Source organism: Macaca fascicularis, chromosome 2 (genome assembly GCF_037993035.2).
Source record: "Macaca fascicularis isolate 582-1 chromosome 2, T2T-MFA8v1.1".
Lineage (NCBI taxonomy): Eukaryota > Metazoa > Chordata > Mammalia > Primates > Cercopithecidae > Macaca > Macaca fascicularis.
The window spans coordinates 147,366,514-147,388,887 of record NC_088376.1 but is presented as its reverse complement, the minus strand read 5'-3'; the positions used below and the strand labels follow the sequence as shown (position 1 = coordinate 147,388,887).

The 22,374-nt window shown below is 45.9% G+C and overlaps 1 protein-coding gene across 8 annotated transcripts in view; it reads left to right on the top strand.

Moving 5' to 3' along the window:
- SRGAP3 (SLIT-ROBO Rho GTPase activating protein 3) overlaps positions 1-22,374 on the top strand; it is a 268,987-nt gene that overhangs the window by 119,270 nt on the left and 127,343 nt on the right. For all 8 annotated transcript variants that reach the window (XR_012431385.1, XR_012431386.1, XM_074032805.1 and 5 more), the window contains exon 2: positions 8,540-8,732. Coding sequence is in view for 6 of the 8 variants with exons in the window: in XM_074032805.1 (XP_073888906.1) it covers positions 8,540-8,732 (193 nt within the window). In the remaining 2 variants the exon portion in view is untranslated. The remainder of the gene's footprint in view (positions 1-8,539; positions 8,733-22,374) is intronic.

Below are 22,374 nucleotides of genomic sequence, written 5' to 3'. Positions count from 1 at the left end.
GCGTCCAGCCTCCAGGATGTATTATTAAGAGAAAAAGATAAGGTACAGAACACTGTGAATGGTATGCTCTAACATGTATAAAAACAGAGGAAAAATATATTTAACATTCTATATATGTAAATTCTATATATATTCTGTCTTATATACAGATATAGATCATATAATATAAATAATATATAATGTATATAATATGTTTTATATATATGCCATTATTTCTGGAATGATGTACACGATCATGGTAGTTCAGTCGTTTTGTGAGAGGGGAACTAGGTGGCTGATAGACAGAGGTGGGAGTGAAACTTTATATACCCTTTCTACCTTTTCAGTTTTGTACATAATATTAAAAATCCCTATATTTCCTCTTTAAAAATATAATTCCTTTTTTCTGTAAGTCAAAAACTGCTATAAAAATAAAGTCTATTAATTTCAAAAAGGATATTTACCCAAATGAATTGAAAACATGTCCACACAAAAACCTGCATACAGATGTTCATAACAGCTTTATTCATAATTAGCAACCAACATGTCTTTCAATAGGTGAATGAATAAACAATCTGTCAACATTATTCCATAGCACAGAATATTATTTGGTGATAAAAAGGAGCTACAAAGCCACAAAAAGACACGGAAGAACCCTACATGCATACTGCTAGGTGAAAGAAATCACTCTAAAAAGTCAACATACTTTATGATTCCAGCTGTATAACATGCTGGGAAAGGCAAAACTATAGAGACAGTAAAAAGATTAGGGGTTGCCAAGGGTTGGCGTAAGCGAGAAGGGAGGATCAGGGGAGGTATAGGTGGAGCACGAGGATTTTTAGGGTGGCAAAACTATTCTGTATGATACTGTAATGGTGGACACATGACATTAGACATTTGTCAAAACCCAGAAATGTACAACAGAAACAGTGAGCCATAAGGTAAGTGACAGACTTTGGTGTATCAGTATTGGCTCTTCAATTGTAATAAATGCACTATGGAATGCAAGATGTTAATAATCGGAGAAACTGTGCAGGGGAGAGGGAATATATGGGAACTCTCTGTACTTTCTGGTCAATTTTTTGGTAAACCTAAAATGGCTCTAACAATAGCCTGTTAATTAAAAAAGAAAAAGACTTTGATCTGAAGAATCTCCCTACGATTGCTGGTGAGGTTGTGATTCTGAGGGACAGTGGGGAGTATGAGGAATCTTGCTGTCCATATGGTGGGTCACATGGGCTGTTTGCCACAGGTGGCAGCCTGGGTGCAGGCAAAGTGATCTTTAGTGAGACTGTTGCTTGGAGAGTGAGCAGGAGTGTTATGGGGATGGGTAGGCAGGCTGTGCATTCTTGGCCTTTGAATGTCAGAGGAGTTTGGCTTTGATCCTATAAGCAATGGGGAACCATGGAGAATTTCATCAGGAGGGTGACACAGGGAGATTGGTGCTTTAGGAGACCTGGACTGAAGAATTAATTCTTACGGCCAGGCACAGTGGCTTATGCCTGTAATCTCAGCACTTTGGGAGGCCGAGGTGGGTGGATTACTTGAGGTCGGGAGTTCAAGACCATCCTGGCCAACATGGTGAAACCCCCTTTCTACTAAAAATACAAAAATATTAGCTGGGCATGGTGGTGTGCACCTGTAGTCCCCAGCTACTTGGGAGGCTGAGGTGGGAGGATCACTAGAACTGGGAAGGCAGAGCTTGCAGTGAACTGAGATTGTGCCACTGCACTCCAGCCTGGGTGACAGAGTGAGACTCTGTCTCAAAAAAAAAAAAAAAGAGAAAATGAGATCTTCCCCTTCTCTGGGCCTCATGCCGCTGTCTATAAAACCAGGAGACTACACCGCACAGTGAGGTCATCTTCAGCTTTCAGGTGTTGAGTTCAAAGCCTGTCCCACTTTCCAACCCCTTTCCCTCCCTGCCACATCCCCCTTTTAATTTTTCTGCCACTCAGCGCTGTGTTATGGCTAGAACTGTCCCCCGGTGGGGAAACGTCTGCTGAATGAAGTCTGTGCCTTGGGAACAATTCTGTTTTATTTTATTTTATTTTTCTCTCTTTGAAATCTTCAAGGAGAAAACCCAAATCTGTGCCAGCTCGTAGGCTCCTAGCAGCAACTTGGATGGGAATTAGAAAGAACGAGATGGGTAATCAAATGCCCTCAGAGTTCCAGATCAGGGTAGGCTGTGGAGGGTGCTCTGCCAGGGCCATTTCCTACTAGAAGGACTTGATTCTGAGCCCTGCAAACTGATGGAGGGTTCCATGCACAGCCCAGCCTGGGAGGCTGCAGCTGGTTGTGTGAACTGGGGGAGGTTGCTCTGCTCTTTCCAAATTGTCCGCTGTCATCACGATGTGATTTATGAGCTTTTCCTCTAAAATATGAGAACGTTGTCTCTTGATAATGCTCTGTAATGAGGAAGGCTGTGGCTGCAGCTTTTCTAATAAATAATATCTCTTTAGATCACCATCTTGTTACAAAAAGAATGCAAGAGGTTGAATACAGAGGGATTAAAAGTGTCTTTTGTGTTTGTTTTGTTTTAATATGGAAAACAAGGATAATTCATGAAATGCAGACCAAGAAGTTCCTATAGGGGCCTCGGTCTAGCATCGTGTCAAGGGCATTGTGGTAAGCTTCTGAGGGACCTGGGTTTGACTGCTGGCTCTGCTCTGAACCAGCTGTTAGGAGTACAGGCTAGTGACTTCCTGCTGAGCTGCCACTTTCTTGTCTATGGGGAAAAAGTGGGAAAACACTAGTAGCACTCTCTGCATAGTTATATTTTTATGACTATGTGTTGATAGGACAAGGCTTGGTGTTGTGGGAGTGATGGCACCTCAGTACAGTTCAGTTCAACAGGTAGACCATCTAAGAGGGGACCTGTGTAGTTTGTTAGAGTTCAGAGGACAACGCGTGACCTTGGATGAGTCCCTGATCTTGGTTTACATAAAGCCTTGGTTTCTTCATTATTATAAATCCACGTTGAATGTATGTATGTGTGGGGGGTGAGTGGTGGTGTGTGTGGTATGTGTTGTGTGTTTTGTATGTATGTGTGGTGTGTGTGTGCCATATGTTTGTGTGTGTGTGTGTGTGTGAGCTGAAGCTTCCATAATCACAACACTTAATGTACTTGGTTAAAAGCATTTGCTAAACGGAAACAGTAGGCTGGTCGTGATAGCTCACACTTGTAATCCCAGCACTTTGGGAGGCTGAGGTGGGCAGATCACCTGAGGTTGGGAGTTCGACACCAGCCTGGTCAACGTGGTGAAACCCTGTCTCTACTAAAAATACAAACATTAGTCAGATGTGGTGGCACACACCTGTAATCCCAGCTACTTGGGAGGCTGAGGCAGGAGAATCCCTTGAACCTGGGAGATGGAGGTTGCAGTGAGACGAGATGGTGCCACTGCACTCCAGCTTGGGTGTCAGAGCGAGACTCTGTCTCAAAAAAAAAGGGAAATAGTAATTTGCTATACAGATATTGATATCCTGATGACCTATTATGTGCTGGGAGAATCTGCCCTCAGAGCTTAAATTTCATTTGAGGAGATAAGGCAGAGATGGCATGCACACATGAAAGAGTGAAAACTAACAAACAGGAAAACCCAAACAGAACAGCACTAGGCAATCTGAGATTTACTGTACGTGCCATGGGAGTTCAAAAGAGGGTCACCAGGCTGGCAGCCCAGGCCTTCCTGGGAGGAGCAGTGCTTTATGTGGGCTCTGAAGCAGTGGTTTTCAACTTTTTTTTTTTTGCTTACCTACCCTCTACATGAACTTTGGGAAGAAAAATATCTCTTCTGCTTCACACATTTTAAGTTGACATCTAAAATGTCTCATTCTTTAATTTGTGCTAAATAAAATAAAATAGAATATTTTATTCTAAGTTCGATTAGTTACAAAGGATATAATTTTGGCCATGTTTTAAATATTCACATTTTAGGGTAACATTATACCATACCACTGTCTTAAATCTGTATCAAAATGTTGTGGGGAGGGATGGGCGGGGGGACTTACCTCTTTAGTCCCAGCTACTTAGAAGGCCAAGGCAGGAGGATTGCTTGAGCCCAAGAGTTGAAGACCAGACTGGGTAACATAGAGACCCCGTCTCTACAAAAAAATTTTAAAAATGTATCAAATAGAAACTAACATAGCAATTTTTAATTTTGTCTTTTTGTTGAAGCCTCACTTTCATGTAGCAGAATGCACAGATCTTAAGTGAGCAGCTCAATTAATTTTTATCAGTGTCCCTACCACCCACACCAAGGTGTAGAACATCTCCAGTATTCAGAAGGCATGCTTGTTCCCTCTCTCCGTCAATACCCGTCAAACGTGACCACTTTTCTGACCTCTATCACCATAAACTAGTTTTGCACAACCTCATTGGTTCTGGCTTCTTTCAATAAACACAAGGTCTGTGGGTTTCAAACATGTTGCTGTGAGGAGCAGTAGCATTCCTTTTTCATTATTGTATATTATTCCACTCAATGAATAGCTCATATCCAAAAAAATCCATTCTATTCTTACTAGACATTTTGGGTCATTTCTAATATTTGGCTATAAAGATACTATAAGTATTCTTGTATATATTTTTTGGTGATCATAAGCACTGATTTCTTTTGTGTATGTATCCATGAGTGAAATTTCCTGGTCATAGGATAAATACCATAATACATTGGTTTCTACAATCATCCATCAAAGTTACCTGAACAAGTCAAATGTTTTACACTGCTCCTTTCTTTACCTTTCTGAACTCCTAATTCCCTTTCACTTGCTTCATAACGTTTAATCTTAACATATTTTATGCTTGAAAGTTTTAAGATTATCATCTTCTTTAAAACTCTACTTATGTAAGCTGAAATGGGCATTTTAAATTTTTTCCTTTGAACTCTAAGATTCTTCGTTTTATAATGATTATGTATCATTATGTATCATTACAGTATCACTGTAATGTAATATACAATTTATCAAAATAACATTATTATTTTACACATTTGATAAATCATTAAACAAAGCATAACTTTGTATGGGAAATGGTTCTCATAATGAGATGGGCGGGATGGTAAATGGCAGTGCTTATCAAACTTTAAGGTGCACAAGGGCCACCTGGGAGAGCTTGATAAAATGCAGATTTTTTATTTGGATAGTATGGGCTGGGGCCTGAGACTTTATTCCGAAATTTTTTTTTTTAGCTTTATTAAGGTATAATTGGAATGCCACCTAAATGCGCACATTTAATTTATTCATCTTGATGAGTTTGGATGATTCTGTATTTCTTCTCCCTTCCCTTCCCTTCCCTCCCCTCCCCTCCCCTCCCCTCCCCTCCCCTCCCCTTCTTTCCCCTCCCCTCTCCTCCTCTGTTCTTTTCTTTTCTTCTCTTTTCTTCTTACAGGAGTTCACTCTAAGCATCGTGGTATGGTCATGGCTCACTGAAGCTTTGAACTCCTGGGCCCAAGCAATCCTCCCACCTCAGCCTCCCAAGGAGTTGTGATTAGAGGCATGTGCTACCACACCCAGCTAATTTCTTTTTTAAATTTTTACTAGGCTGGGTGCGGTGGCTCACGTCTGTAATCCCAGCACTTTCTGAGGCTGAGGCGGGTGGATCACGAGGTCAAGAGATCAAGACCATCCTGGCCAACATAGTGAAACCTCGTCTCTACTAAAAATACAAAAAATTAGCTGGGCATGGTGGTGTGCACCTGTCATCCCAGCTATTCGAGAGACTGAGGCAGGGGGATCGCTTGAACACAGGAGGCAGAGACTGCAGTGAGTGGAGATCGGGCCACTGCACTCCAGCCTGGCGACACAGCGAGACTCCATCTCAAAACACAAAACAAAACAGACGAAAAAAATTTTACTAGGCATGGGGTCTTGTTATATTGCCTAGGCTTCCGTATTTCTAACAAGCCCATTGATGATGCTGATGCTGCTGGTCCATGGATCACATTTTCATTTTTTTGAGACAGGGTCTTGCTTTGTTGTATAGGCTGCAGTGCAGTGGCGCAATCATAGTGCACTGCAGCCTGGACCTCCTGGGCTCAAGCAATCCTTCTGCCTCAGCCTCCTGAGTGGCTGGGAACACAAGCCCATGCCACTACACCTGGTTAATTTAAAACAGTTTTTTTTAAAGTTTTTATCGAGACAAGGTCTCCCTCTGTTGCCCAGGCTGGTCTTGAGCTCCTGACCTCAAGTGATTCTACTACCTCAGCCTCTCAAAGTGCTGCGATTACAGGCGTGAGTCTCATGGACCACGCTTTAAGTAGCAAGGGTTTATGATCCCTTGATTAAAGGAAGATTTGCAAATACCAACTTTTTAAAAATACTTTATATTATTTGAAGAGAATATAACTTTGTACATTTATTTATTTATGTATAAATTTATGGAGTACAAATGTAATTTTGTTACATGCATAGATTGTGTGGTGGTGAAGCCAGGGTTTTTCGGGTACTCATGACACAAATAATGTACGTTGCACCCATTAAGTAATTTCTCATTATCCACCTCCCTCCCACCCCCTCACCCTTCTGAGTCTCTGTTGTCTACCATTCCACACTGTACGTCCATGTGCACACATTATTTAGGTCCCGCTTATAACTGAGAACATGTGTAACATGAACATTTTCGTTTCTTTTTCTTTCTTCCTTCCTTCCTTCCTTCCTTCCTTCCTTCCTTCCTTCCTTCCTTCCTTCCTTCTTCCCTTCCCTTCCCTTCCCTTCCCTTCCCTTCCCTTCCCTTCCCTTCCCTTCCCTTCCCTTCCCTTCCCTTCCCTTCCCCTCCCCTCCCCTCCCCTCCCCTCCCCTCCCCTCCCCTCCCCTCCCCTCCCCTTCCCTTCCCTTCCCTCTTTCTATTTTTTGAGACAGGGTCTCACTCTGTCACCCAGGCTGGAGTGCAGTGGCACGGTCTCGGCTCACTGCAACCTCCACCTTCTGGGTTCAAGTGATTCTCCTGCCTCAGCCTCCAGAGTAGCTGGGACTACAGGCGCCCGCCACCACGCCCAGCTGATTTTTTGTGTTTTTAGTAGAGACGGGGTTTCACTGTGTTAGCCAGGATGGTCTCGATCTCCTGACCTCGTGATCCACCCGCCTCAGCCTCCCAAAGTGCTGGGATTACAGGCATGAGCCACCACGCCTGGCCAACATGAACATTTTAAATGGTGTGTTTTTCCTTTTGGCATCCAGATGTCTCGACATTTTGGGACACTGCATCATAGATTCTGGACGAGTGAGCAGTTGCTCTTTTTCCTGTAAAGAGAGAACAGGACCATTGTGAAGAGGGGAGGTAGGAAAGGAGAGGGGTTGTGCGTCTAGACTGAGGCACATTGTCAGGGAGTGGGAATGGATGTGGAGGATCTCAGGTTGATTCCCTTCTACCTCAGCTTGCATACCCTGTGGGGTGTCTTTGTGTACCCCAGAGTAGTTCTGCCCCAGTTTTGAGTCCAATTCTCTGAAGGATGCTGAAATGACGCTGGCCACCATTTCAGATGGGGCACACATTTAGGCAGGTGAGATCTGATATTCCAAGGAATGGCTTGAATGGTTTGGAGAGTCCACTGGGGTAAAGTCCTGAGAAATGAAATTTGGGACTGCGTGGTGGATGGTCTTGAATTCCATGCTGAGGAGTTGGATTAATACTCCGGCAGAGGGGCGCCGTGGGGTATTTTTGAGCAGGTTGCTGGTATGAGCAGAGTGCTTTGCAGGCTGATCTGTTGAGCAGCCCTTGGAATGGCCTGGAAAGAATCGATGCCTGGGGGCAGTGGCGGTGATAACCCCACAGGCTTGAAGATGAAAATGGCTGTGGTTACTGGCATTCAGCTGTGATTTTTAACTCCAGCTTCCAGCTTTTGAATTGTTGCCCTGGTTGCATAGACCTGGTTTGAGCAATCAGTATTTTCTGAAGTGTGGGATCTGAGAGGTTCATACATGGAATTCAAGGTGATATAAAGCAGGACACAGACATGGCCTTAAATAACACTGAAACCCAAGAGGGAAGAGCATGCCCTTCTCAGCCCTCTCTTAGTCTTGACTACACGTGGAGAAAGTCACACTGCCATTTTCCTTTGGTTGATAAAGAGCCAGCAGCTTAGGCTTAGAGCCTTTGGTAAACAATTGTCTCTAGATAGAATTTTACAATATTTTTGTTTTCATTGAATTATTTCCTATGTCCCAGGCTGTAAGGGGTCCTAGTGTTTCACTTTATTGTATTGATAGAAATCTTTGCATTTTAAACAAGATCATCTCTGTAGGAAAGTTGAGTCAATTTACTAGATCATGTGGAAGAAATAAGAATGCTTGGGGCATGTGAATATGGCAAAAATCATGGTGGTGACATGCAATGATTCAAGTTTTGGAAACATTTGGTTAGACCAATGGCAAAAACGAGCAAGAGTGGAATCTTTGTGCCAGTGCTCTGCCAAGCAAGGTCTGGGCTCTGGCTGGGCTCAGAGAGGCTCTGGGTGGTGATAGGAGGGAGTTGCCTGAATTGCAGGGCCCGGGCCAGCAAAAGAGCAGGTCCCAGTGCCCCCGTCCCCACCACCAGTCTCATGCTCCCACCCTTGTGTGCCCGCAGAGATCCGCACGCAGCTGGTGGAGCAGTTCAAATGTCTGGAGCAGCAATCAGAGTCGCGACTGCAGCTGCTTCAAGACCTCCAGGAGTTTTTCCGCAGGAAAGCTGAGATTGAGCTCGAGTACTCCCGCAGCCTGGAGAAGCTGGCCGAGCGCTTCTCCTCCAAAATCCGCAGCTCCCGGGAGCACCAGTTCAAGTAAGAAGTTGGGTGTGGGTGCACAGAGATGGGAGGCAGCACTGGAGTGGGCGGACAGTTGGTGGCAAAGCAGAAAGGAGGCCGACCTCGTTGGAGGCAGAGGGCGTGCCTTCAGGGCCCTGGGTCTGCAGGTTACTTATACCTCTAAGCCTCAGTCTTCCTCATGTGTAAAGGCAAGCTAGAAAGAGTTTCTCTGCAGAAGTTTCCTGAAGGGAATAAACGAGCAACCCAAGAAGAGTGTTTGTCACAGACAATAGGTGCTCGATCAATTGTTGTTGCTGTTATTATTATCCTACCAAGCACCGGCACTAAGCTGGCCTCCATTTGTGCCCTGATGAGACCCCTACCTCCCTTCAGGACATCCTGTCCCTATCCAGTTGTCCTTTATTTGGGTGTCAGCCAGCCTTCGTCTGAATTTCTTTAGCACAGTGAATTTCTTCTCCATGGAACTGATGCTCGAACATTCCTCTTCCTTGCTCCCCTGGAGGACCTCAGTGCCCTGGCTCTTTCCCTGCCTTATTTACTTATTTTCGATGCACAAACTGTCATGTGTCCTGATTTCTCATACCCCAAGCTCTGAGATCATGGAGGCCCCATCTGCTTGGGCACTGACTTGGCAGGCCCTGAATCTTCCAGCTACAAAACCTTCTGTGCTTAGAACTCCCTGGCTTCAGCTCATTAAATACAGGCAGGCAGGAAGCAGCAAGTCTCACTTGGACTGTGTCAACCATGAAAGGCTCCACTCAGCAGGCCCCCCGGCCAGCACTGTCTCTCCTTCAGCCATGCTTCCTGGACTCTCCCTTCTCCTTGGGTCATCTCTCCAGCCAGAGGCCCTCAACACCAGGAGATCAGCGACTTGCTTCATCTCACCTGACCTGATCCTTATCCCCCTTTCCCTGGGTCCTGTCCTGTTTCTCTCTCTCTCTTTCTCTGTGTGTGTGTGTGTGTGTGTGTATGTATACACACATATATATATACACACACATACACACACACACACACACACACACACACATATATATATTTTATTTGTTTTTTGGAGACAGAGTCTCACTCTGTCACCCAGGTTGGAGTGCAGTGGCATGATCTCAGCTCACTGCAATCTCTACTTCCTGGGTTCAAGAGATTCTCCTGCCTCAGCCTCCTGAGTAGCTGAGATTACACGTGCACCACCAAGCCCAACTAATCTTTGTATTTTTAGTAGAGATGGGGTTTCACCATGTTGGCCAGGCTGGTCTTGAACTCCTGACCTCAAGTGATCCACTTGCTTCAGCCTCCAGAGTGCTGGGATTACAGACGTGAGCCACCACCCCGGCCTCTTCATATATATATGTGTGTGTGTGTGTGTGTGTGTGTATATATATGTGTGTGTGTGTATATATATATAGTGACAAAGCACACATAATATAAAATTTACCATTTTCATCATTTTTAAATGAACAGTTCAGTGGCACTAAGCACATTCACATTGTTGTGCAACCATCACCACCATCCAACTCCAGTGCTTTTTACATTGTCCTCTACTGAAATTCTATCCGCTTTAAACACTAACTCCCCATTCCCTGCCACGCCTTCCACCTGCTGGCAACCACCATTCTACTTTGTGTCTTTGTGAATTCGACTGCTGTAGATATCTCATATTAGTGCAATTATACAATATTTGTCTCTTTGTGACTGGCTAATTTCACTTAGCATAATGTCTTCAAGGTTCATCCCTGTGGTAGCATGTGTCAGAATGTTCTTCCTTTTTAAGGCTGAATAATATGGTGCAGATAGACCACATTTTGTTTGTCCAGTCATCTGTTGGGGGACACTTGGGTTGCGTCCACCTTCCTGTCCACATTTTTTGCATTCCACACTGGCCAGGGAGCTCTCTTCCTTTAAACTTCCCTAAACACCTCCTTGAGTCCGTGCCACAGCATTTGAACACTCACTTATGTGCCTTCTTTTGGCATTTGGGGATAAGAAATTGGTATATTATACATTTGCAAATACCGTGCGTCTTTTTCTACCTGATCTTCTCTTTTTGTTTGTTTTTTTTGAGATGGAGTCTCGCTCTGCCGCCCAGGCTGGAGTGCAGTGGTACGATCTCAGCTCACTGCAAGCTCCGCCTCTGGGGTTCAAGCGATTCTTCTGCCTCAGCTGGGACTACAGGTGCCTGTCACCACGCCGAGCTAATTTTTTGTATTTTTAGTAGAGACAAGGTGTCACCGTGTTAGCCAGGATAGTCTCCATCTCTTGACCTTGTGATCTGCCCACCTTGGCCTCCCAAAGTGCTGGGGTTAAAGGCGTGAGCCATCATGCTCGGCCACCCAATCTCTTCTATTCAAACTTTTGCTGCAGGAGGAAGCCTCTGTTAATAACATTTACCCAGGCACAGTCTAGACCCTTTCATACATATAATCTCATTTTTTAAAATATATTTTTTGGAGAAAATTTGTGTTTTTTCAAACAACAAAGGTAAAATGCTCATTGTATACAATTTAGAAAGTACAGAAAAGAGAAAAATATCACTCATAGTCCCACTGCTCACAACCACTGCTCACATTTTGGAATCATTTCTCCCTTGTCTTTTAAGAATAAAACAAAGATAATGTATTGAACTGAGCACTTACTTTGGTGCCAGGTGGGTATTACTGCCCCATCGTAAAGATGAGGATGGTGAAGCTCTGAGAAAGCAGCTTGTCCAAACATGTCTATGAACCCACAATTGGAAAGACAGAATTGAACCTTCAACTCTTATTCTGCCTCCTTGGCCTGCGATAAGAAAGGGCCTAGGTGTAGCTTGCGAGTAGCCATGACATCTGGATCCTCCCTGGAACCACAGGCACAGCAGGCACAGACTCATAAACCCACAACTCTGGCTGAACGGCCACTGGAGCCATCGTATCTTGGGCTTTCCCCAGCTGCAGACAGGGCTGTGTGGTAGGGCTGGAGTGTCTCTTCTGTCCGCTTCTTCCCCTTGATTAGGAATCAGCTCTCTTCCCATTCTCAGTGTGCACATGGGAAGAGGAGAAAGGCAGGGATTGCGGATATGTGGGGGGGCACCCTATTCCCTTGTATCACCTATAATGAGCTCGGCCAGCCCCTCATGGGTTCATTAACTGAGGCCACCAGACGGAACGGGAGCCCCAGCTGGCAGCCGGGCCATGCAGGCTGCCTGACACACTATGAAAGTCTAATTAGGGTGCCGGCCCAGGCCAGTGCAGCTGGAGGGGGCCCTCTGCACGATGCTAATGTGATGGCAGAGCCATCTTCGCTTCTGGAAGTGGAGAGTCTCTAGGGGCAGGCTGGACTCACCCTTTGACCTCAGGGCACTGACTGGCCTCAGGCTGCCTATTCCTTGGAGCCCAGCACACAGGGCCTGTGCTGCTCTCTGTTCCCTTCATCTGGGCTGTTCCGAGAAGCCTTGTCTCGCCATGGTAAAGATTCTTGGTTTAATAATGTCCGTCTGCCTGCCAAGTAGCCCCTCAGTGCTTTGAGTGCAGAGCCCAGGACTTGTCATTTTATTCCCACTGCGGTGGGTCTGGTGCTTGGCAGAGCTGGGGGGTGTGTGCATGGGTGGCAGGGAGGAAGGTGGGAAGAAGACAGAAAGGAAGGAAGGGAGAGGATTGGTCTGGTCTATCCAGTCCACTTTGGCTGAGAGATTTGCCTCAGAGATGGAACTGATTTGCCTAAGATTTTACAGCAAATTAGGAGCAGAACTGGGATAGGAAATTAGGTCCTTTGGCTCTGAGTCTATTGCTCCTTATGCTCCATGGGCCGTGTCTCCCTAAGGCCCCAGCCATTCCCTCCCTACCTGGGCAGTTGAAGAATGTGCTGCTGCCCAGGAACACACACTGTGCTGTGTTCAGGGCTAGACTCACCTGGGCTGAGTTCCATGTGGCACGTGATCCAAAGAAAGGCCCACATGATGGCTCTGAAGGTTTCCCTGGGACAGGTTAACATTTAGAGAAAAATATCATCATATTTCTTTTCTACAACACATATTCCAATTCTAACAAACCTCTTTCAAAGCACTCTGACACCCTTGCTCTCTTAAAAACCTGATAACAACCCAGGGAAGTAGAGAGGGAATCAATGGTTTTATGTCAAGCAAACTGAGCAACAGAAAAGCTGAGCCGCTTATTTTAACAAGGACGCAGAGCTGTCGAGCATGAAAACCCAGTGTTCTTGACTTCCAACTCAGGCTTCTCTCTCCAAGAAGCCATGTGGGACTTCATTTGTTTGAAATGTGTGCATTGAGGACCTCATATTTTCCTGGACTGTGCTCAGTGCTGAAGACACAAAGATAAATGAGGTGTGATTTCTGCTGCCAGATACTGAGAGACAGGAACACGGCTTGGGGAGGCCTGGTAGTTGGTATGGCTGGGGAGGCCCCAATCCCATGACTGTGCCCTTTGAGCCCTGCACCTGCGTGCCATCAGCCCGCAGCACTGAGATGTCACTTCTGCTGAAAAGCTTCCTTGATTCCCACCTGGTGCCTCCCTCTGTGTGCCCATCGTACTCTGATGTACTTATTTGCTTATTCCACCAATATTTATTGAGCACCCACCATGTGCCACACCCTGGGTTTACAGTGGTGAACAAGATAGACTTGGTTCCTGCTGTGGTGAAATTTACCATGAAGAATAAAACATTAGAAAGCAGCTAAAAGAAAGACCAGCTATAATCCAATGATTGCTATGATGGAAATAAATACACTATAGAGTATTCTGGTTCTCTCTCTTGTATAACTGCAATGCCCCCAAAATTAGTGTACCTTGTGATTTAATGGATCAAAGATTTGGACAGGGCTCAGCTGGGTGATTTTTCTGCTGTATGTGGCATTGATGGCTCAGTGATATTCAGCTAGCAGAGGACCTGGTCTGGATGGTCCCAGAGAGCTTTACTTGCATGCCTGGTTCCTCCATGGGGACGGCTAGTAGGCTGGGCCCTGCTGGGCTGCCTCCCTCTCCATGTAGTGTCAGGGCCTCCTGCTTCAGCCAGGCATCAGACTTCTGACATAGTAGCTCGGGGCTTCCAGAGAGCAGGATGGCAGCTGCAGTTCTCTTAACCGCTAGGCCTGGAGCTGGCATAGCGTCACCCCCCACCCAGATGCTATTTGCCAAAGCTGTCTCAGCCCTAGCTCAGCTTCAGGAAAGGGGAAATAAAGCCCTCCTCTCATTAGAGGAGTGTCAAAGGGTTGGCAGCCCACACCAAGCTAGGATGATGATCAGGAAGGCATCTGGGGGAAGCGTGGTTTAAGCTGAGGCCTGAGAGATGAGAAGGAGCAGCGTGGGGCAGTGGAGGGGGATGGAGGCCAAGTGGCTGGAACTGGTGAGTGTGGGAGTGGGAAGAAGGGAATTGCATGATGTGATTTATATGTTTAAAAGACCACCAGGGTTGGAGGGTGGAGCCGAGGAGCCCATTCATGGGCGTGTGGGTGTAGCTCTCCAGGCAGGGGCAGTGATGGCCTGGGTGGGAACAGAGCAGATGATAGAAGTCAGCAGATGCCAGAAAACCTCTCAGAGAGGAATGGAGGAAAAGAGGAAACAAGGATGTCTCCTGTTTCTGCCTTGAGACGGGAAGGACTTGGGGAGGAGGGTGAGGCAAGAGCTACAGCCCTGTATTGTCATCATCTGTTTACTTGTCTGTCCTCCTTTGGACAACCACTGGGCTGCAAGCTCCGAGATGGCAGAGAGGGTGACTCTTGACCCGAGGTCCCTAGCACCTCTCACAGGGCTGGCACCTGGTTGTTACTGAATGTCATTGACTAATGAACTAATGAATGAAAGTCAAGTGGTAATTAGATTTGTGTAGGGAGGACAGGGAAAGGGGGCATGTTTGTCTTCTGGCTGCCTTAGGAGCTCAGTGAGGCCATCTGGGTGAAGTGTCACTCACTCATGTGCCTGGCATGGGTCCTATATTGCTGAACGGAGAGTGTGGACTGTGCCATGGTCTCCCTGTTTGGGGAATGGGACCAGCAGCATTGGCATCTTGGCATCACATGGAGACCTGCTAGAAATGCAAGATCTGGGGTCTTTCCCGAGACCTGCTGGATCAGAATTTCTGGGGGTGGGGCCTGGCAATCTGCATTTAACAGGCTCCCCGCCGGCCCCCCACAGGGGAGTCTGATGGCAATTCACTTTGAAGAGGCAGTCTGATGCTTTTCTGGGTAATAAATGGTTTTCAACTCATTTTTGGGCTGTGCTGGCCTTCCCTCCTCTTCACTAGCATCAAATTCATAATCCACTGCCCTTTCCAAGCTAGGCCTAACCTGAGCTTGGCTTTTCCTTCTGAAGGCCTGGAACTGAGCCCTTCCTGAGTGGGACTGTGGTGTAGCGGGCAGCACATATGGGGTCCCCAAACCCGCCTCTCAGGGTAGGTGGATGGTCTTGTCCAAATGAATTTGGTGGCTCCATGAACACAGATGTTTCCTGGGAATGAGACTTTTTCTTCCTCCAGGAAAATGTTCTCTAAAACACCAATACTTTGAGATGTTTGAATGGGAGAGAGAGAAAGAGAGAGAGAGGAAGAGGAGGAAGAGAAGGAGGATAAGAAAGACTGACTTTTGTAATAATTAAGCCTGTTGACTTCTTTCTGAAAGCTGTTTGACCACAGAATTCCCTCTCCCTATTTATTTATTTATTTATTTATTTACATATTTACTTATTTTTGAGACAGAGTCTTGCCATGTCGCCCAAGCTGGAATGTAGTGGCGCGATCACAGCTCACTGCAGCCTCAAACTTGTGGGCTCAAGTGATCCTCCCGCCTCAGCCTCCCAAGTAACTGGGACTACAGGTGCATGCCACCACATCTGAAATTTGGAAAAAAAAAAAATTAATTTTTTTTTGTAGAGGCAGGGGTCTTGCTATGTTGTCCAGGCTGGACTTAAACTTCTGGACTCAAGCAATCCTCTTGCCTTAGCCGCCCAAAACACTGCGATTATAGGCAGAACCACCCACCGCACCTGTCTCTCCCCATAATATTTATCAATATTTCACAAATTAGAACTTCTTGAGACCTAATTTGAAAATCCCTGTTCTAGACAAACGCTGGGGTTACCCTCTGTAGTAGCGACACTCCATGCAAGTAATGCCTTGTATTTGGGGTGACAGAGTCCCCTTCTATTCTAGCTTTCTCAGTTTTTGATACCCCTCACCTTCCAGGGGCTGTACCTGATGAAAATGCTCCATGCAGAGGGTTAAGTGCTGGTTGCTGCTAGTTTAACTGCTGTGAAAAAAAAGCAGCAGGGAGTTCTATTTAAATATGATTTAAACATTTGGGTAAAGCTAGAATTCGGGAAGTGCTGGGTGGCACTTGGCTAGTTAGGGAATAATATTCTATGCAGATATCCTGTGCAAAGGAGGTTTGGAGCATCTTTCAGCTTCACAGAGCAGTTGGGAGAGAGGATTCCTGTGAACAACTAACTTCATTTCCAAGAAAACACTTCTTAGTGGGGATAAAGCATCACAGGATTTTTTTCACAGATGTAGCATTTCTCTAAAGAGATGCTATAATTTAGACTTAGCCTTCTAGGCTATTCCTAAACAGAGAATCACTTTTGTTGCATATAGATTGAGCATATGAATGTGAAAAGGATTCAGAATTAAGATATTTGCTTAGAATGAGGTGGAGATGGAGAAAGCCCTCCAGTAGCGCTTGTGTCTCCATTCACAGCTATTACTATTAATGCAACTGGTATCAAGCTAGTAATGGCTTTCCAGGGTCATACTTTCCAGACCTGCTGTTCTCTCAGCACCGTCTTTCCTGATTGTTTGGTGCCTGTGCTGTGCAGGTCGTTTAATCTTCCAAGCACCCCGCACATCCACATCACTGTGGACCAAGTGCTGTACTGGATGTCTGATAGGCATCATCTCATTGCACCTTCATGGGAAATGTGGTCTGCGAGGAAGGGGCTATCTTTATCTTTCCAGGTGAAGATGCTGAGTTTTCCGGAAATTAAGTAATTTGCCTAGAGGGACATAGCTAGCACAGGTAAGTGGCAGAGCTAGGATTCCAATCTTTGTTTACCTGACTCCAAAATGCAAAACTGCATTTAGCTGCTGACTTTGTTCCTTCACCTTTCTGGGCTGGCTTTGAGCTTCCTGAGGATCACCCATCCATGTTGATCACATCCTCCTTGGATGAGCATCAGGGGTTTGCTATTATCCTCCTGGTCAACTCCTACACAGAGGCCAGCTCAGGGCTTGCCTCCTTGGTGAAGCCCCTGCTGTTGGTTGATCCCAAGTCTACAATCAGCTGCTCCTCTCACCTCCCATGTGAGTTGTGTGGGGCTTGCATCAGATTATCAAGGAGTGATCCAGTTCCTATATCTGGTTCACTCACTTCAGTCTGCCAGCTGCCTGAAGGCAAGGGACCATTTCTAGCCTCCCTCTCTCTGATATATAATTGATGCTTTATCAAAGTTTTTTCAGTGAATGGCCAAATTAACCAAGACACTACCAAATGCTTTCTTTAAATATATTTAACAAATAGACTTATTTTGTGTGGCTGCAGAAGGAGAGAAGTGATGTCCAAGGATAGCATTTTCAGAGAAGCAAACTTCAACTCAACATTAAGGACGTTCCAGTAGCCACAGCCGTCCACCAGTGAAAGGGTTGCCTGGGGAGGTAGTGAGTCCCCAGTGCACAGAGGTATACACACAAAGGCCAGGTATTTTAAGGGCATCATTTCTGTAATATGGATGATCAAAATGAAAGGGGATTCTTGATAACACAGGAACCGTAAATATTGAATTATCTTTTCAATTCTCTTTCAAGGTTTCTGGTAGCCTGGAGGAGAAAGACTCAGTTTGGTACTAGTGTGTTATTAATGCCCCCCAATCTCCTTTTTAACAAATAGAGAACAGACCTCAAGATTGAATATACTGTTTGGTTTTCATTGAATTTACTTTTTTGGTTACCTTCTATTTATAACAAATGATCCTTTTTTTTAAAAGCTGAAACTAGGGAAGTTCTTTGTAAATAAATTTAAGTTAAAAAAAAAGACATCAACAGGGAGATATTAAGTGTGGTGGTATGCAGGAATGGCAAAAATCCTGAAGCCAGCATCAAATCACTCTAAGTTCCATTCCAGTTCCTCCTGCGAAGTGAGCATCTTTCATCTTTACCTTCTTTATCCTCCATCATCTTTTTTTTTTCAACCAGGGGAAGGGATTTTAAGATAGGAGGCTCAGCCTGAAGAGTGGATTTTGCAATGGCTGAAGCTCCTTTATCTCCTTCCAATTTTTCCATCTGGCTCTTTCCCAGGTCCCACACCAAATTCCCTGGAATCCTCAGAGACTCTGATGAGCAACTACCAAAGAATTAACTAGGATGTGATTTCTTTATGCATGCATATGCTTTGATATACATATATACAGTTCTATCTATAGATAGAATTTACATATATAAATTTCTATATACATTTAATTTTATACTAAAAATGAAAAATAGATATATAAAATTATATATCTTTATATATTTCACTTTAGTGAAAATTAGATTTTCACTACAAGTAATATGTATGGGTTTAGTTTTGACGCTATTCTATTAGGCAAATAGGATAATAATAACCTTCGAAGATTATATAGGACCTTACACTTTGCAAATTCCTTACCCAGCCCTTAGCTGCTTAAATCCTCCCAAGAACCCTGGTGAGAGTTGAAGGAGTCAAGGAAGGTGTTGTCGTCCCCAACTGATAGGCAAGGGACCCGAAGGCAAGGCAGGGTGAGCCCTAACTTCAGACCCACAGCTGACGGGTGAAAGAACTGACCAGGTTTTGCATTTTGGAGTCAGGTAAACCCAGATGGGAATGCTAGCTCTGCCACTTACCTGTGCTAGCCGTGTCCTTCTGGGAAAATGACTTAATTTCTCAAAAACTCAATGTCTTCACCTAGAAAGATAAAAATAGCCCCTTCATTGCAGACCACATTTCCCATGAAGTTGCAATGAGATGATGCCTATCAGACATCCAGTACAGCACTTGGTTCACGGTGATGTGGATGTGTGGGGCTTAGAAGATTAAACGACCTGCACAGCACAGGCACCAAACAATCAGGAAGCCATGGATCAGGGTCTTTTCCTCTGCCTAGTGCTGCACATGCCACATGGTGCACCCATTCTGCCGGCAGATAAACCAAGGCAAAGGGGCTTGCAAGGAAAGAGATGAGGTTGACCAGGCGTTGCCTAGCGAGGCAGAAATTTTTGCTCTGGTACCAAGAATCCATCCGGAAAGTCAAAGGAGAGCTCAGAGATGCTGCTGGACACTAGACACCAACGTGTACCCTCATGCTGCAGTGTGAGGAATGGGATCCCAGAGGAAGCAGTGAGTCCGTGAATCATTCTGCCTTGCGATGGAGGGGGAGTCCCAGGGACATTTCACTGGGCCTTGAAGTTCACATAAGAGTCTGCAGAAGGAGAAAGTAGTAATGGAGGAGGAAAACCAATATTTTTAGAACACTTATCATAGGCTGTTTGTCCATCTACATCAGTCCTTAGATCTTCCCAACAACTTAGTGAGGTGCTAGTGGTAATAATGGTAATGACAATAAAAATTACTATTATATGCAGGGTTTGACACTAAGAGAATTGCATGTGTTGTGCCATTTAGTCCTCCAAGCACCACTATGAGGTAGTTGTCACTTCATTTCACAGATAGGAAAGAGAAGATTTAACTATAATAACTTTCCAAGTTCACTTTGTTGGTGAGGGACAGAATTGGCATTTGAACCCCAGCCTCTTGACTCGATAGCACCCCAACTGATAAGCAGAGCTTGCTTTGGCCAGGGGACTCAATGGATGGAATTGGTACCCTTCAGGATGACTCTGTCTCAGGGCTGCCAAATAGTGCCAGAGCCAGGCCCTGGACTGCGCTCTCTGGCTCCCAGCGTGGCAGCCTCACACTCCTCGGGGAACTCCTGGTGGATGGGAGATAATAAAGTAAATATTTATAAAGTAATTTATAAAGAAAAGGGTTACTTAATGGACTCACAATTTTGCATGGCTGGGGAGGCCTCAGGAAACTTACAATCATGATGGAAGGCACCTCTTCACTGGGCAGCAGGGGAGAGAAAGAGTGCCCAGTGAAGAGGGAACCCCCTTATAAAACCATCAGATCTTGTGAGAACTCATTCACTATCACAAGAACAGCATGGGGGAAACCGCCCCCATGATTCAATTATCTCCACCTGGTCCCACCAATGACACATGGAGATTATAATACAATTCAAGATGAGATTTGGGTGGGGACACAGCCAAACCATATCAGGGTGGAATTGTGTCCCCTCAAAATTCCTATGCTGGCGTCCTAAACTCCAGTACCTCAAAATGTGACTTTATTTGGAAACAGGGTCTTTATAGAGGTATTCAGGTAAGAATGAGGTCATTGGGAAGGCCCCTAATCCAGCATGACTGGTGTGTATCTTTACAAAAAAAGGAACTTTGGGCACAGAGACCAACACACAGGGAGAATGCCTTGGAAAGGTGAAGGCAGAGATTGGGGTGCTGTGTCTACACCAAGGACACCAAAGATCTCCAGCAACCCACCAGGAGCCAGGAGAGAGGTCTGGGACAAATCCTCCCTCACAGCCCTTGCAAGGAACCAACCCTGCCGACACCTTGATCTCAGGCTTCCAGCCTCCAGGACTGTGAGACAACACATACCTGTTGTCTGAGCCACTCAATGTTTGGTCCTATGTGACAGCACCTAGAAATCTAGTACACAGCCCTGTCGTTCTAGACGCAGCAGTATGCACATCTTGTCGTTCAGGACCCTGGCTGTGCTACATGTTCAGTCTTGTCTGACCCTCATCCAGTCCCTCTCTGCCCTCTGGCCACACTCACCTTCTGTCAGTTCTAGATGATGCCCGTGCCCATGAGACCTTCACACTTATTTCTGGGAATGCTCTTCCTTATCGCTGTGCTGTGTTAAAACCTACCCATCCTTCTAGTCTGAGCTCAGGGGGCACTTTTCACCTACTCAACAAATATTTTCTGAGAGTGCCTGTGTGCTCAGGCTGGCCTGGGCACCAGAGAAGCACTGATGAGTAGGACGGACATAAGCTGGAGAGGGGACAAAGACCACAAGTAAGAAGGAAAAGAACATGACAAGCATCTGGTGTGGAGTGCTGTAATGACAATGACATAGGGTGACGTAGGGTGTGTGGGTGGCCAGGGAGGGCATCCAGGAGGAGAAATAGCTCAGCTCAGGTCTCACTGATGAGAAGGACCCCAGGGTCCCCTGCTGCTCCCTTCCCTCTGCCTTCCCCAGGGGAGGGCAGCACCTGTTAAAGACTCTCCAGGCTCCATGCATTTCTCCTTCAGAGCCCTTCTTCCTGCTGCCATTTTCTGTTGATTTTTGTGATTATCTGATTGTTATCTGAGACCCCCCCCACTAGACTGTAAGGTCCACGAAGTAGGAAGTGTGGCTCATTTTGCATACCATTGTATTGTGTGTTCATACACAATAGTGTGTGAACAGGCACACACTATTGACCGAATTAATGATCCATGCTACAAGCAAGTGCAATGAATCCCGAATCCTGCTTGGGGCAGCTTAGGTAGCAGGAGATTACATGCACCTTTCTGACCATAGAACTGATTGAGGTAGCATTTCTGGGAGGAAAGCCCAGTGTGAGGCCTGAGAAGGTCCTGGAAGGGGGCAGCAAGCCTGAGCAGCAGCTTGCCTTCCTCCCAGAGGGACCCTGGTCCCAGGGCAGCGGCTTTGGATTCATCTGGAACATGGGGCTCTGCAAGCTTGGAAATGGGTTTTGTTTGCTAAGCGGAATTTTCCGGCCCTCAGCCGAGAAGCTGGAGAAACTGGCTCACTGCTAATTTCATTTTCCCAACTCACTAGCTTGGCAAGGCCTGGCTCCCCTAGCTGCAGTCTCCTGGAACCTCATATCCAGATCCCCTAGCCAAAGAAAGAAAGCTGTGACTCACCAGAAATGTTCATTGCTATTTTCTGGCCATAAAAAAAGAAAATATATACATACATATGCAAAAGTTCTAACGTGATGTCTTAGTTCAGCAGCTTCTGCCTGCTGGGTCGACACTTGCATGAAAGATCGGAGAAGCAGAAGGGTCGCTCTGAGTGCCTTGGCCGAGAGCACTGGCCCTCATTCGTTCTGACGTCTTCCAAAAATGAGGCTGCAGAAGACAAAAGTGGCTGCTGGCACAGAGAGCTGGATCTCAGGTCAAAGGGGTTCCGCTTTCAAAAGGGGCAAACAACCCCGGGAACAGAGAAGGCAGAGGCTCAAGTTTTCTTCAGCCTTGTGTCTGGCTCTGCCGTCCGCGGCCTTCGTGCTTCCTCCCTCCTGCAGTCCCAGTATGAGCCAGATGGGGACAGGATGGAGTGCATGAGACCCTGCAGGCCCCCTCCAGCCTCACTCTGCACCCTCTTCCTCCTCTGCCTTGCCTCACACTCCACCCAGCCTGTTCTTTACTTAGTTCCTTAAATGCCCCAAGCTCTGCGCCCAAGGCGCTTTTGCCCATTCTGTTCCCTCTGCCTGGAGCCTTCTCCTGCCAGCCTACCTGCCCAGCCCCTTTCACTAGCATCCTCCAACTCTTCCTTTGGAGCCCAACTTAATGACCCCTTCCTTGGGGACACTTCAGTGACCCAGAAATCAGGCCAGCCCCCTTGTTACAGGCACTCGTG